Genomic DNA, 17,899 nt, shown 5'->3' on the forward strand with positions numbered 1-17,899 from the left:
CAAATCCCGATTTAGATGAGTTTGTTTCTTCATCAGAACAGATTTGGATAAATTTAGCATCACTTGCTCACCAATGGATCCTCTTCAGTGAATGGGTGCCGTCAGAATGAGAGTACTCATAAAAAAATAAATAAACATATGTTACATAATTCATAATAATACTCCCTTCAGTAAAAGTAGAAGTACATCTTCTGTTTAGAACTGTTTTGGGCAGTTTTCACAAATGCACAGTCCTTGATCTGTGCATATTTCTCCCCTGATTTAGACAAGACAACTTTTACAGATAGAGGAATAATTTAGCCAGAAGCAACAATTAAAATACTTTAATGATGAATTTGTCTCTTTGAAAAAAAAAAATTGTTAAAGTGTAGTCGTGTAGTTTTGAGGTTTTTATCTGCTGTTTGGACTCTCATACTGACAGCACCCATTCACTGCAGAGGATCTATTGTTTAGCAAGTGATGTAAAATGCACAATTTCTTAATTTGTTCTGATGAAAAAAACAAACTCATCTAAATGGGCTGAGAATGAGTAGATTCTCAATTTGGGTTTGATCTAATATGTTCTTTAATAGTTAAATATCATATGAAATGTACACTTGTATTTTATTTATTCATTCATTCGTTTGTTTGATTGATTATTTTTATTTATTTATTTACAATAACAGCAAACCTGCACAAGATCCAGTTGCCCATTTCTATGTCTTGCCATTGGGGGGCTTTGGTGAAAATATCACTGAACTGAAAGTGTTGTCATTCCCAAAATCTCCAGTCATTCAGCTGCGTGTAGACAGATATGTCTCGTGTCGTTTATCAGTCTGAAAGGAATACACACGGGGAACATGGAAAGACTGTTTGTTGGTTTTGTTTGCCCTTGTCTGATGATTCAAAAATAGAAAGTATCCAAGCAGGTTGCCATTGAGGAAATTATTACTCAACACTGCAGACGACTTTGATCTCATCTGATAATCTGATTGGTCATTGTGGCTTTCTGCAGTCAGATATTTTAGTATAATAACTAGGACTGTTGTGACGTGTGGGCGGGGCCGAGAGCCGTGGGAACGGAGCGAGGCCGGTGGAGTGAAGGATAATGAGCGACACCTGCGCCACTAACCGGTCTGGAATCCCACGGAGGAGCTTCGGAAGGATAAAAGCAGGAGGAATGACAGTAAAGGACAAGAGAGGACCAGGCCTGGACTTTATTCTGTCCTTTACTGTCGTTACACCTCCCTTTATCCTTCCGGAGCTCCGTGGGAGTGGTTTTTTTCTTGCAACCCTCCCATACAAGCCACATTTGTGGAGAATTTGTGATATTGTTGTCACATGCACACAATGATCACTCTTTGTCATAAGTTCCTGCAGCTGCTTCAGAGTTCTCTCAGACTAGTTTCCTCCTGGCTCTTTCATCCAGTCTGAAACGACGTCCTGGTCAGGGAGGGTCTGTGTTGTACCAAATGCCTTACACTTCTTAATAATAGATGCACCTATGCTTCTAGGAATCGATAAAGCCTTTGATTTTTTTTTTTTTTTTTGTATCCATCTCCTGCCTTGTGCCTGCACACAACTTTATCCTAGAGATCTTTATGAGAGTGCCTTGCCACTCGTAGTCGATTGTTTGCTTCAGTTGTACCAAGGACTGAAATGCTTCAGGAAAGCTCTTTTCATGCTGAGCTAATAGAAATGAGCACAGCTGCTCACAGTTGAAAGTCAAACGGCTTTGTGTGCCATTGAGAAGGTGATTAGCTGAACCTAATTGAGTTTGCAAGTCATATTTACGAGGGGGCTGACATGTCGGTGTTATATCTTTCACTTGGTTGTTATAAGTTGCACTGTCTGGCTTCATTTCTGGCTGTAAAGCAATGCAGTCATATGGTCGTTTTCATAAAATAATCCCTGCACATTGTCCTTTCTGTAGTTGATGAAAATGGTAATGTTACATTTCTGTTGCATGTTGTTAAAGCAGAAGAGTCCATTTACATTCAAAGTAGGGAAATTCCCAATTACTGCATGAAGCACCTGTGCATTTGTACATGAGTGGAAACCTTTATGTAGATATTTGCTGAAGAAGTGTGCACGCGAATCACATAAAATGTAATGGATTGTCAAACAGCAAATTAGCAGGTAGCTTCAAAAATGATCTGGAATCACATCAGAGCAGAAAGCTACTTCTGTTCTCAGATATTTACAGCTGAACTGCATCTAAATTTGGACGCACTGTTAATTTCCTGTTTTGCTTGAACAGCAGGGCAGAAAACTGTCTGTACATCCTCACTTCTGAGTGATCTGAATGGCGGTCATATTCAGAGGATACAGCAGTGACGTGATAATGCTTATAATGATGATAATGCTCAAACTACTATTTCTGTAGTATACAGTATGTTTACTGTGCAAAGTATGCCGATTTTCTGTTGGACGACCTACTAAAATCAGTTTTCCTAAACTTAAGTACCCACAGCCCTTTAATGGCACACGTTAAACTCCCCATGATTACCATTTTATTTCCAAGTCAAATGAGGCAAGAGATGTCCGTAAGCATTTTGTCATTAAAAGTAAACAATGAAATACAGTTCCTCCTATATCTTACAATTTATTTTATGCCACGACTGAACATTAAAAAAAATTAGTTAAAAAAGAAAACACGCCTTCCGGTTCCCCACAGTCAGCAGAATTGAGAAAAAAAGTGTTTATTATGTTTCAAATCTGGATATTTATCATATAAAAACACATGGATTCGCTAGTGGGCCTTTATTCACCCCCGGAGCCGTGTGAGGGATGTTTTATTACAGGTGTGTGCACTTTATTTCACGTCTTCTAAACTGTTGACAACAAACACCCGCTTACCCCAATTGAAAGGCTTGGAAGAGCAAGGACAAAATTTAATATAAAGTCGATTGGATTATTCTGAAAGAAGAAAGTCACGTACACCTAAGATGCTTCGAGGGTGAGTAGAAGATGGACGGATTTTCATTCTCGGGCGAACTAACCCTTTAAGCAAGTTTTCAACATTGATAATAACAATACATATTTAAGAAGTGTTAAACAATTAAAATTTTTCCTAGCATTTTCAGTGGTGTTCGTACTCATGTGATAACTATAGTGCACTAACATTTGAAGCGTTTCCCACGGCATACTGCAAATTGTTGCTCATAAATTTGCAGTGTACTAGTGTCCCAGGCTGAATGGAGTGAGAGGAGTGATGTGAGGGGTAACAGCATGCTTGAGAAAACACAGGATGTGTAGTGGGATCCATTTTCCGCTTCCTGTCGGACAGTGAGGCTGGAGGCAGGACGGGGAAAGAGCGGGGGTGTAAGCGCTTAGTGGAAACCGTGTCCTTGGTTCCCTGGTTCGGTGGCGGAGGTGGCTCTGCATGTGTGTGTGTGTCAGTGTTGATGGAAGAAAGAAAGCCTGTGGGATCCTGTGTGTCAGCAGGAGCCACAGAGAGAGAGAGAGAGAGAGAGAGAGAGAGATATGGGCCGGAAGTACATTTCTGGCATTGGGCCACGTAGCTTCTTTCCATCATCCGGCAGTTTCTCTATGTGCTTTTTTTTTTTTTTTTTTGTCAGTGTCAAAATAACTCTTTACACGGGACATCTAAACATTTAAAAATGTACTATTTATTTATTTAAAATGATTTATCTAATTTGTTTATTTTTTTAACTACTACTACTTTATTGTGACAGACTATGAATATATTTAATATAAAGTGATTTTTTTTTTTTTTTTCAGTTAAAATTACAATGCGTTTCTGTTGCTTGTGGTTGAAGCAGAAGAGTCGATTAACATTCAAATCAGGGTAATTCCCAGCTACTACGCATGAATCACCTGTGTGTTTGTACACAAGTGGGAATCCCTGTATTTGTATTTGCTGATGAAGCGTATTGTGCGTGTGTCACAAAAAATCCATGGATCATCAAAACAGTAGTTTAGCAGCTGTGCGTGCCATTATTACAGTTGCCATAATGGAGTTCATGCAGTGTATCTGTGTGTGTGTGTATGTGTGTGTGTTTGTTTCCCCCTTAAAGCTCTATCTGATCAGGAAACAGTGTGTGGGAGTAGCACCTGTCTCAAGCCGCTCAAACACATTTAAAGACACTAAATGGAACACACACCCGCAGAAACACACTTGGAGCCCAATCTTGGTTTTGATCAGTGTTAAGTAAGCACAAACTGAAGACTTCTTTAACTGTTCTTTTAAATTAGAATTTTATGTTGAGAGTCTTTATTTTTTGTGTATTTTATCATTTCGGTATTATTGAAATTAACAGTAAAATGAGACAAGAACTTGGAAAAAAATCAGATGTCTATAAACAATTACTACAAAAACAACAACAAAAAACAATTAACACTTTGTTATTTTTTCAGTGAAAACACTTTTATTTTATAAGAAAATTAATGGTAGCTTTAGACATTCAACTACCTACAGCAGTGATGGAGTACTCGAGTCCTGGACTCGGACTCGAGTCCGACTCGAGGCACTATTCTTTGGACTCGTGACTCGACTTGGACTCGCGGACTGATGACTCGTACTTGGACTCGGACTCGAGGATATATAAAACCGTACTTGAGCATTCTTCACGTTGTTTGTGACTAAAAATGTTATAATATATATATATATATATATATATATATATATATATATATATATATATATATATATATATATATATATATATATATATATATATATATAAGGTGTTACACACTTCCTGTTTCGTGCCCAAGACCGGCCAGGATCTATTATTTTCCTCACAGACACTGCTACCGCTCGCTCTCTTTGCTTGACAACACACTCACTGACGTCACTCACTTTACTTTAACTTTACTTTTTCTCCAAAGCGCTCGGGCACTTGCGGGAAAGGATGAAGCTGTTTGATTAGTTTCTGTCAAAAGACAGAACGCTTGCGCATTCTGAAAAGTTTAGATGTTTTTAACTCGATGCGGTGCGGACGCGCCTGGAAAAAAACGAGCGCGTTGCTTCCATTATGAGCGCGCATACTCAGGCTAAATCACTCGGTCACTCACACACAAACGCTCTCTCTTTCTCTCTCTCTCTCTCACACTCTCTCTCTCTCTCTCTCGGCATGTCGTATAGATTTTTATGTTTTAAGTATCTTTAAAATACAGTGTCCTGAAAATGCACGTTTCTTTTTTCACCGAGTGTATTTCTGTAATACAGTGTTAAAGGATTAGTTCACACAAAAATGAAAATGTCCTAATCATTTACTTCTCCCAATGCCATCAAGATTATCCGTTTTTTCTTAAATTTTAATTTTTTAAGGAAAACATTTCAGGATTTTTTCTTCATAAATTGGACTTCAATGCCTACCAACTCAGTAGGTTTCTATTGTTTCCTCAAAAAATAAAAAAATTAAATTCCAATTCGGGACTCGAGACTCGACTCGGACTCGAACTCTGGTAATGCGGACTCGACTTGGACTCGACTCGTACTCTTCTTTGGTGACTCGGACTTGGACTCGGACTCGAACACTGTGACTCGAGACTCGACTTGGACTCGACAGTTGGTGACTCGACTACAACACTGACCTACAGTATAAATAACTTTGCAAGTACATAGAAACTAGCAGTCTTTAGAGTATTAGTAGACTGTCTGTTTAATATCTACAAACGCTTTATAATAATGGTCACTCAACAGACGTTCTAACCCTAACTTTACAGTCTACAAATGCTCTAATGAGAGGAAGTTGACATGTAGTTGCAAAGTTACTTACAGTTAGTAGAATATCTAAAGTAGACTATCAAAATAAAGTGTAACCAAATTAATCATTGAATTCAGTACTTAACAGTTTAATTCAGCAAAGATGTATTACTTGGATCAAATGTGCCATTAAAGACATTTATAATGATACAAATACTGTTTTCAATTTTCTGTTCATCAAAGAAGGCAAATCAGCATGTTAGAATGATTTCTGAAGGATCGTGCGACAGGAATTAATGCCATTTTAAAATATTTTAGTTTTTAAAAATCATAATGATACATATATTATTAGAAATATATAATAATATTTCACAATATTTATGTTTATTGTATTCATTAAGGTTTTTACTGTATTGCTTTATTATAATAATATATATTTTATAGACATTATATATTTATTCATGGCACTGATGTTTGCCTACAAAACACCTCTGGCTCTGCACCCATTTACTTAAATGTATTGCTTCAGACTTATGTGCCCTCTAGAAGCTTGCGTTCTGCAAGTAAACGTCGCTTGATTGTGCCATCCCAAAGAAGCACAAAGTCACTTTTACAGACTTTTTAATTAAATGTTACCTCCTGGTGGAATGACCTCCCCAATTCAATCCAAGCAGCTCAGTCCTTAGCCATCTTCAAGAATCAGCTCAAAACACATCTCTTCCATCTTTATTTGATCATCTAACTTTAGCACTCACTAATTATAAAAAAAAAGACCTTTAACACTAGCTTGCTCTACTCTATCTGTTTTCTTTTTAGTTATTATATTATTTAAAAGCCCATGCTACGTGTACTGTGTCTAAGCTAACTGAGACTTGTTATAGCACTTATATATCATTGCTCTTTTGTTGTTTTTGATTGCTTCCACTGTCCTCATCTGTAAGTCGCTTTGGATAAAAGTCGTGTAAATGTAAATATAATAATACAAGAGTTTTATTATTAAATCATTCCATTATTGTTATTGTTATGTCTGTAGGCGTGGAAGAAGCGGTGGTTTATCCTGCGTAGCGGGCGCATGAGCGGAGACCCAGATGTACTTGAGTACTACAAAAATGACCATGCCAAAAAGCCCATTCGAATCATCGACCTGCACTGCTGCGAGCAGGTGGACGCCGGCCTCACCTTCAAACGCAAAGAGTTCCAGGACAGCTTTGTGTTCGACATCAAGACAGCTGAGAGGACCTTCTACATGGTGGCAGAAACGGAGGAGGAGATGAACCGCTGGGTGCGCTCCATCTGCCAGCTGTGTGGATTCAACCAATCAGAGGACAACCATCACGGTAGGAGAAGCACGTCTGTGTTTGGGTTCACAATCAACATTTTTGGGCAGATTCTGTTGAATCTGTGTTCAGCTGTATAGGCAATGTCAACCTAGCAACCGAATTCAGTAGATTTACTGTATGCCATTATCTATGGTTTTACAGTAACAGGGCTCTCATCTGGAGCATCGTGCTATTTTTTTCTCTGAGATGATGATACGACAGATAGAAAACAATCACAAGTAACCTGATGCCATATCTTAGTGCTTTCCTTTTTTGTCATTTGAGAAAGTTGGGCTGGACCAGCCTTGCCAAATGGATGCAGTGTCTGAAAGGTTTATTGATTTTTCCCCCTTTTGTTCTGTTAAAGAAAAGGGAGGGAAAGCTGCCCATCATTGCAGGCATAGTGCTAATGTATATTCTAGAGACAGTTAAACGCAGGTTGTTTTTGATGTAAAGAGGACTTTGTGAATGTGGGATCTTACATATAGGTTATATTAGTTCAAGTGAACTTATTACTGTAAAATAAATCTCATTAAATCTTTTTATATTTCTGGTGAGAAGCTGATCATGTGTGATTCAATGCAAATATGCATGCAAAATTTCTTATTTTTCTTATTTAGGTTTATTTAAGTTTCTTATTTAGGTTTCTTATTAAGTTTTTGCTTTTTGAAAGCATCTAGCTTGATGTTGATATATATATATATATATATATATATATATATATATATATATATATATATATATATATATATATATATATATACCAGATATTATTCATTAGGAGCGTGAATAATGGGGGCTAAGGCCATTCTGCACTGAAGTTAATGTTTATGGATCATTTGTATAAAAGTGTGGGAACGTCAATATACAAATTCACTCAAATTATCAATCAATTTTATTATCTAGATGTACCAGACTGTTCTCTCTGTATTGTGTGTCTTTTATAAAAGATTTTCCCTTCAACTAATTTCACACAGATTTGTATTATCCATTGTATTATTGATGTATGATGGATGACATGTGGTCTTTAGGGGGGTTTGCATCAATCCAGCAAGTGTCGTAGATGTCTTTGTATTATTTGTTCCATGTTTTCCTGCTAAAAAGATCAGTTTCCACCCACTGAGGTGTGTACATTTTCACTCGATGAGTAAGAGAGGTTGACGGTCTTGTTAATGAGAAAGTCATGCACAGTTTTTGGCAGTCACCATTCAAAGCATGAGAACCTTATCTGACCTTTTTCAACAGGCCAGCCAGCAGTACTTGACTTCTGGGTCACACAACTCATGCAAATACACTGCCTGCTCACCTCAAACAAATCAGTCTGCCTGCTCACCTTCTGTCAAATGGGTATTTTATTTTATTTTATAAAAATACTGAGAAAATAAATGCAAAATAGTAGCTTTTATTTTATTTTATTTTATCACATATTAATTCACATTCATTACTCAGGTAGAAGTATAGATACCAGGGTTTAAAAACACTTTTGTAGAAGTTAAAGTATAGACTCAAGCGTTTTACTCAAGTAAAAATATAAAAGTACTGGTTTCAAAACTACTTAAAGTATAAAAGTAAACGTAATGTAAGGAAAAAAAAATCATTAAAAAAACAAAAGCTTAGGCCGCGCCATAGGGGCCTATTGTGCACTACCGCACCTCCTCAAAAAACATTTTCTAAAGGCCATAGGCAATAATGACTATAATGTTATATTAAATGTTCATGTTGAAAAATGTGGGATGCACTAGGCTACCTGTTTTAGCCGCATATGCCCATTGAAAATGAATGCACTTTAGTACAATGAAAATACATTACAGAAATAGAGATATGACGACTAGTTGCTTGTAAGTATTGTAATGGTGCAAAAAGTCAACTTCAGAGGCATTTTAACAATAACCTTAAATGGAATGTAAATGTACATCCAAGCTTAGCTGGAGGAATCTGCGAAGACAATGGACAAGAAAATTGTTGTACCCAGGCAGGCGTATAGTTGTCTATTTACAATAAACATTAGTGCTGTCAAAATGAGTGATTAATCCAAGTGATTAATCAAAAAAATACAAATGAAAAATAACTGTTACCTTCTTGATTGATAGCTTCATGTATTCGCTTCATACGTCTGTATGTCCAATGTTAGGGGGGTAACGAGTTACAAAGTAGTTATAACCTAGTTATCACAACATTTTAAATCGCAAACACTAATTTATTCAAACGTTTCACTACCAAACTACCTACAGTAGCTTACTTTCGGAGGAAGAAGATAAAGCACCCATTTGATAAATGAGCCAGCAGTGAGAAATAATAACTTTTAAGAAATATGTATTTTTGATAAATGAACCCAACATTTGCTATGTCCTTACTGTAGTGTGATGTGATTTGTGTCATGTGCAAGTGTGATGGATCGCGTACAAACCAATAGGGTGTCGGAATGGTATATATTTATAATTATCATCCAACCACAATAAAATTCACTCCATCCGGATGTCACAATTTATCTGGATTGTTTTTTTAATGATGACGAAATGAAATAGCTGTAACAAACCTAATTTTCAACTGTAAGGACTAGAAAGTACAGATAATTGCGTGAAAATGTAAGGAGTAGAAATAAAAAGTCGGCAGAAAAATAATTACTCCAGTAAAGTATAGATAACCAAAATTTCTACTTAAGTAAGGTAACAAACTATTTGTACTTTGTTACTTAACATCTCTGGTTACTCCCTAAAAAAATGTAACTAACTACGTTACTTAGTTACTTTTTATGGAAAGTAATGTGTTACATTACTTTTGCATTTCTTTCATGTAACTTGTTAAATATGAGCAGGGCTTGATTGTTTTTCATATAAGAAGTTATTTTTATAGTAAATGTAAAAGCCCTTTCACACCAAAAAGTGTAATGAATAAACCTCAGGCTGAAGGAAAAGTAAATTTAAGTTTGTTTAGTAGAACACAGGAGAAGGAGGTTCAGGAAAAAAAAAAAAAAAAAAAAAAACATAAAGAACCGTGAGGCACAATTGTTAGTTTATCTAAAGTCATTTTTGCTTATTAGTATGGTTGAACTGGATCATCAAAGGTCAGCAGCAAAGACATTAGCTTATAAAATTGGACTGGATGCATTTGTGTTTTTTTTTAAATATATTTAGTTATTGCAGTTTTGCATCATTGCTGAGTTTGCCTTTTACAGTTTTAATTAATTTTGACGAAAACTAAATCAGTTTTTTTGTGAGTGGGATGAATTAATGCAAATTCACATTTAGTCTAGAACTACAGTAACATCATGTTCACACAGCGCACACAACGCCTCTGTACTTCTGATTTCTCACAATATGGGAACGGGATACTTGTCAGTCAATAAATGGGAAAACAAAGTAACTGGCATTGCCTTTTTCAGAAATGTTACATTAAAAAGTAATTCATTACTTTACTAGTCACTTGAAAATAGTAATCTGATGTAACTCGCGTTACTTGTAATGCGTTACCCCCAACACTGAAATTAATACTATCCGTCTATAATTACACATAGTAAAACATCAGCTATTTAATGGATATTATAATATATACAAGGGCCACAAATATCATTAATATTTTAGAATGACCCTTGTCATAAAATACCCTCATTTTTGCAAAAACATACATTATTCTCAAAAGATGACTTTCTGTGTTCTTACACATACACACACCGTGTCCAGTGATGTGTTCCCATCCATTACTCTGGCAAAATGATAAAGGCTGAGTTGAAAAAAAAAAAAAACATTTATTTATGAGATGCAGCCACAGTCTCTTAGAGAATAAAACACACACCGCAATTGCAGTGTAGATCAGAGCAGCTCTCCTCCCCTCCCCAGACAAATGCGGCACTCAACCTCTCTTTTCCCCAAGCAAGTATCAAGTTGTCAGCAGCACTGTGAGCATGAAAAGTGGGAGAGCCCAGTTTGCCTCAGAGGATGTAAGCAATGATAGTCAGGCGGCGTCGCATCGAGTCTGTTTGCCGGAGCTTTGGGGACATGTATTGCATGTGTGATGGTTCCAGAGGATGAAACAAAAGTGTGTCAAGTGAACATAGATGGAGACGGATTCTGTAATTCTGTGTGGTTGAGTGCCGATATGTGTATTAAGCGTAGCTAATTTTGTCACATGACTGAAATGTCACACAACAGCCATGACAGATAAAATACAATGGATATTCAATGAAAATGCCACCTTCAGTGCATATTCAGTGCAGGTCAACATATCTTGATCTATCCTTTTACAATATTTTTCTTCATATAGATTTTTTTAAAGAAATTAATACTTTTATTAGGCAAGGCATTAGTAAAGAAATGTATAATGTTACAAAAGATTTTTATTTCAAATAAATGCTATTCTTTGAAATTTCTGTTCTTCACTGTTCAGTGCTGATCAAGAAATGTTTCTTTCTAAAGAATATGACAGAATGTCTGTGTGTGTGTGTGTGTCTGTATATATATATATATATATATGGAGAGAGAGAGAGATAGATAGATAGATAGATAGATAGATAGATAGATAGATAGATAGATAGATAGATAGATAGATAGATAGATAGATAGATAGATAGATAGAGAGAGTGTGTGTATATAGTGTGTGTATACAGTATATATATTGTAACGTGGTGTAGAATCACACAACAGCGAGGAGTGCAAAAATAAAAAGTCCCAGAGGGTGGTTTTATTGATAAACAGATGACAGGAAGAAGGAAGTGCGGGAGTTCTCGCTGGCTGGTACAATGGGGAGACTGGGGGTGGATGGGGAGTGTGCCCTGACAGACTTACGATAGCTGACCAAATCCTGGTGAACCCGTTGGCGTTGGCTGTCCAAGCTCGGTGTTGTACACTGAAGTGGAAGTCCTGGAGCACTAAGAACCACCGAGTTCCCAGGCATTGGTATCTCCCAGCACCCTCCGGAGATGTTCCAGATGGTCCTCCCACCACTCGGAGTGGACGACAACCTCATCCAGGTAGGCGGCAGCGTAGGCTTGATGGGGCTGCAGGAGGATGTCCATCATGCACTGGAAAGTAACAGGAGCCCCATGCAAGATGAACAGGAGGGACCGGAATTGCCAGTGGCCACTTGGGGTGGAGAAGGTGGTCTTGGGCTTGGCCTCCTCAGTGAGTCCGACTTGCCAGTACCCCTTTGTCAGGTCAAGGGTGGAAATATCGGCCGGGCTGAGGCACCCTATAGGTGCCCGGGCCCACCTTCTCGGGCCCACCTTCTGGTGTACAGCCCCTGCCAGGTGGTCAGGAATTTGCAGGCCACATTGTGGACCAGGACCAGGAGGTGGTCTCCCAGCTGGAACTCCCATGGCTGGGCCGCCCGGTTGTAGTGGCTGTGGGTGGTAGAATGTGGTCCGGAGTTCTTTCACCTTGAGGAGCAGGCAGAGGTCTGCCATCAGCCGGGGCATGAAGGGGGATCCTTGGTCGGTCAGAATCTCAGCCTCAAAGGAGGAACAGCTCTTGGATGATGGACTTGGCTGTGGCCTTATGCAGGGGAATTGCCTCAGGGTACCGGCATAATCAACGATCACCAGGATATGCTCATGTCCCTGGGCGGACTATGACAGCAGCCCCACTAGATCCATCCTGATCAGCTCGAAGGGCACATCAATGATGGGCAGCGGAATTAGCGGACTGGGGGAGGTGTCCGCTTGGCAGAACCGCTTCACCTCGGCATCCAGCCCGGGCTCCGAGGTGGCCGGCCATGCGATGTGAGTAAGCCAGTTACATCACCATCTCGGTCTTCATCCGTGGCACCATTAGCAAGGTTTTTTTCTCCCCCCTCTTCGGTACGACACAGTAGGGCAGGCCTTTCTGGACGGTGAAGTGTGGGACCGGGTGGGGGCCCGGCTGGACCTCTTTCTCCTCGATGACCCGTACTTGGGCCCAACAGTGCTTCAGCGGGCGTCCTCGTGCTGGGCCTTGCTGAAGTTGCACCCTCGGACACCTGCTGGAAGACATCAAAGTATAGGTTATGATCACTTGGGGACTTACCTTCTCTGGCACTGTCCGAGGCCAGCAGCACAGGATGACATCTGCCCCCCTTCTTCCATAGGGGTCTTCGGCGGCTCCCACTGGGGCTGGCAGGCGGTGTAGCGGCGAGGAGGAGGCAGTCAAATCCGGGCTAAGTCGGTAGGGTGAATGAGGCTGACCGCACTCCCGGAGTCCACGACATTTTCATTTTTATTTTTTTTTGGGGGGGGGGGGTGTGGTAAGGGCAGCTGTCGGTGATTCATCACACTTGTGCCCACATTCTCCAACGGTGTAACGGGGTGAAGAATCACATGACATCGAGGAGTACAAAAATAAAGGTCCCGGAGAGTGGTTTTATTAAAAAAACAGATGGCAGGAAGAAGGAAGTGATGGAGTGCTCGCTGGCTGGTGTGCTAATAGTGTCAGTGTTCCAAGTGTGACGTGTCCGTGCGTTGGGTTCTGATCGGTCACAGGCTCTCTGTAGGGGAACACTGAAAACAGTGTTAGCATCCAATCTTCTGGAGTGATCACTGACTTGGGTGTAGGTGGCTGTGGCTTATGTAGCCGCCGCATAATTGTCGGCAGCCGTAACCGATCAGCCTGTGAAGAGGTTTCCAGGTGTTCCTTGTGTGTTTCCAGGGCGATGCTGATGAGGCTTCGGGACATACGTCACTCTATATATTTATTTATTTATTTATTTATACAATTACTTGTTTATACTGTACTTTTTAAATTAGTTTACCTAACTTATTTTTTGCATCAAAAATATTTTAAAACTGGTTTAAACTATCCACTGATTATTCGGTTTTTAAAAATATTAAGTTTTGCACATCCCTAGGATGGAGCATGAAACATGTTGTAGACATCCTTACAGAAGCATTATACAGTTCATGCAAACAATGTACACAAGAAGCTCATAGATTTACTATTTAGATGGGTTCCTCATTTTGTCCGTAGTACACGGTTCAAATAATAATTTTATCTACAGTACATATTCACACTGTGGAATGTCCTCACCCCTCTGTGTCCATGCAAGTTTCCACAGAAAGTCCAGCAGATTGATTGGTGTCAGTGAAGTGTCTGGCAACTGGAGAACAGACGTCTGCTCTCCTCATGTTCTAATACAGATTTTTAGCTGCATGTTGGTCTTCCATACACAAAGTGCTGCAAGAATTTTGTAATAGGCCATAAACCCAAAAACACTCACGCTTTCAAAGCCTTGTTTTGTTTATATGTCATGTTTTTCCTAACTATTCTACTTCAAACTTTCTGGGAAAATAAAGACTGAAAGAGTTGTCCGAAGCTTAATGGTGTCGGTTAAGTCATTCATCCATTGTATAGTTTGTTTATAGTCTGTATTTGGTTTTTTACTTCTCACGATTGTATTTAGGCTTTAAAGTTGTTTATCATGATGAACCAAACATGTAAGAATCAATATTTTGTTGGTCACAGAGCTTATTTTCTGCAAAAAGCCAATGGAAAAATCCTCTATTTGCTCTATGTTGAGGGAACGAATGCTAACTTCTGAGTTGGCTTACAAAAGCACGTCATCACTGCAGCCCCCTATTGGAGGTCGCAAGGACATAAATAAATAACATTTGCTAATGAGCAGGTAATTGGCTCCTCGTTTTATCTCCTTTATCTAGGTGGTGCAGCAGACATTGGAGGATCTTTTTGCTCTTTTTAAGGTAGTAAAGGCAAAATGTTTATTGTGTTTTTAAACAACTCTCCATCATAGTGTCCTAGATATATATTACTTAATTTGTTCAGATGAACTCAAACAAAGTATGCAAGTTCATACAGTATAATGCAAGTGTTCAAATTTAGATTTTGCGATTGTGACAATAATTCATAAACCAATGCACGAGTCTTATGAAGTGCTGAATGCAACTTGCACTTCACAATCTAATCAACTGTATAAAATTAAGTCCCTTCCTACATTTCTTTCCGTTGAATATCCTGTTGCACTCAGAAAGGCATCAGATTGCAGATTGAGTTGTGAATGCCATTTCATGTTGACTTTAATTCTACATGGTTACAGGTCTACAGATTATTGATACTGATAGGTATTGCACAACTTTCTTCTACTTTTTGTTTTAATATATGTGTCTGTTGTAGGTCGTTTAAAGTGTTATGTCTGTCTGTTTTATCAGGATATACTCACAACTTGAACATAAACAAAGCTATCTGATAGTCTGGCGAAAAATGTCTGCCCGACATGGTGAATAAACACACCATATTCCCTTTATTCATATTTAGCTGGCATGAAATAAAAAAAAAAGGAAAAAAAGAAAAGCATTAACCTTTCAAACCCTGTCCATTGGGAAGCTTTGGGGATTCCCGTGATGAGTAGGCTAGTAAGTTGTTTTGTCTGCAAATTTTAAACAGACATTGCTGGTTGAAGTTGAGGACTGCCTTGCTATGACTCCACATAGTCAAAACAATGATTCAGCACCCAAGTCTGACTTGACTCTTATCTGTCTACCCGAGTGTCTGCCTCTAGGTTTCATTTTCTCAGTGTTTGCTGAAGAGCTTGTTTGAGTAATGTAGCATAAGTCATGACGCAAAGCATAGTACGAGTCTTTGTTCATGTGTGACCAAACAAGCAGGCTTGTTAATAGGGCTGGGAGGTATGACAGTTGAGGAGAGTGGGGTAAGATGTGCCACTTTTTAAAAGAATAGTTGACACCAAAATTAAACCTATGTCATCATTTACTTACCCTTATGATCCTAAACCAGTGTCATTTTTTTTTTTTGTCTATATTTTTTGTCTATATAATGAAAGTCAGTGGGGCAAAAACAGTGTACCCCATTCGTTTATTTTTTTTTTATTATTATTCCAGTTTTCACATTTTAAAGGGTGTTGTTAAATAAATAAATACATAAATATGTTAAATGAAATGAAACTGAACAAACTTTAAACCTAAAAAAAAATATTGAATTGAATAAGATGAAGACTAACTTTTAAAATTACTAAAACTAAAACTAAAATGAATGTAAGCTTTACAGAATTGTAAATTGTAAAGCATATTAAATATTACTAAAACTTAAACTAAAATGAATTTAACATTTAAAATAAAAGCTGAATTAAATTATTAATAAATATTATAATAGTATAAAATACTAATAGTATACATTTTTAGATCAAACTTTACTCCACAGATATCAAGTTGGATTATTACCAATTTTGAGCATGTGTGTGTGTGTAGTTGATTTCATGATTAACTATAAATAACTAGAAAGATACTGTTACCATGACACCATAAAATTATTCCTACCACAATATAAGATTTCAGATATAAGATACTGATTGTTAGCATGTTTGTTGACCGTTGTGTTGAAATGTATTTTATGTTTGTGATTATGCATGGTGGAGACTACAGGTCCTTTCAGTAGAACAAAACTTTGATTGTGTGTGTGTGTGTGTGTGTGTGTGTGTGTGTGTGTGTGTGCTCCTGTGGGGGATGGTGTGACAGCAGCAGGTTGTTATCGATGCTCTGATCTGTCTGTCAGGTTTAGGCTGGGGTGCATGGGGATGGATGGGATGGCAAGCTGCTCCTGGGACAAACAGCGAGGTTAGACAAGGGCAACCCAGCCCAGTGCAGCATGAGAATGGCCCCTCCCAATTACACACACAAAATGCCCTTCAATCTAATCGATTTTTGTTGAAATAATGAGACGCCATGCTGCTTTGGGGTCAGATTGCTGATTCCTCTTAGTGCTCTGCATCCCAGAATATCAATGCTTATCGCCATAGCAGCATACTTGAAGTCTGTTACCCGATATGAGCCCGATGGGACTCGGACCTCTTGGATTGTGGGCCAGGGCTGTGTTTCTCAAAAGAGACCATTGGTGGCAATGGTTCTATGATCAACTTATGTTTTCGATGCTCAGCATATGTTATGTTAACGCAGCTCAAGTTTGGGTCAGGTTTGCATGCCTAATTGTGAGTTTGCTACAGGCTGTAATTAATATGTTTTTAGTTTAGTATAGCATTAAGTCTTCTTCACTCTTCTCAGATCAAAACTGCCTATGACCCCCAAAGTGTTTTCATTTGACTGAAAGAACATTTAAAAAAGTCACTTCTCCATTTCATTTAATAAAACTATCCCCATATCATGTACACACAGAAACTCAAAAGTCTCCATGACAAGCTATCAAAAAAAAGTTTGGATTAACTTGAAGAAATCGTGACAGAAATATGCTAATGCTGTACAGTAGAATGTACCCCTCAAAACAAAAACAACAATAATAATAATAATTTTAAGGAATATCATGCCTTTTTCTTTCTTTTTAACAGTAGAGAGCCATTGTGATGCCCTTTATTTGAGAAAAAAAAAAAAAATATATATATATATATATATATATATATATATATATATATATATATAAATGAAAAACCGAGCCCTAATAAACTTCATAATAAATTTAAGGTTTCATGATTTTTAATAGTTTTATGATTATTATAATTCAATTTTACCATTAAAGCAAGCCAGAAAAAAATTAAACTGGCGAAAAAAGTAATCCAGTTATATTTAAAAGAAAAAAAAAAGGGTTTCACTGGACACCATTTTGGGATCCTAGTGTCAGGGTTTGCAAGGGAGGAACTCAGGTGCAGACAGGAAGTAACTCAACACAGGATTTATTATACAAAAAGGGAAAACAAAAACCCACGAGGGGGAAAACAAGGGCTAGGGAAGACACTAAATAATTCTACAAAACTCAATAAACAAGGCAAACAAAGACTCTGAACACCAACTACTAACAAACACTCACTGCAAGACAAAAGACTTCTTAGAGGAATAATCTCAGACGAGGTACAATCACGAATGATGAACACAATGAACCGACGCAAGACAGAGCACACTAGGAGATCTAAATAGGGGGAACAATCAAGACACGACAGGTGTCACAGATGGGACAATCAAGACACGACTAGGTTAACAAGGGGG

The 17,899-nt window shown here is 38.2% G+C and overlaps 1 protein-coding gene across 1 annotated transcript in view; it reads left to right on the plus strand.

Annotated features, from left to right (window-relative positions):
* Nucleotides 1-17,899, plus strand: part of LOC113058575 (GRB2-associated-binding protein 2-like) — a 69,567-nt gene that overhangs the window by 21,344 nt on the left and 30,324 nt on the right. Inside the window, exon 2 of the mRNA XM_026226599.1 lies at nt 6,687-6,990. Coding sequence (XP_026082384.1) covers nt 6,687-6,990 — 304 coding nt within the window. The remainder of the gene's footprint in view (nt 1-6,686; nt 6,991-17,899) is intronic.

This window comes from Carassius auratus, chromosome 40 (genome assembly GCF_003368295.1).
Source record: "Carassius auratus strain Wakin chromosome 40, ASM336829v1, whole genome shotgun sequence".
Lineage (NCBI taxonomy): Eukaryota > Metazoa > Chordata > Actinopteri > Cypriniformes > Cyprinidae > Carassius > Carassius auratus.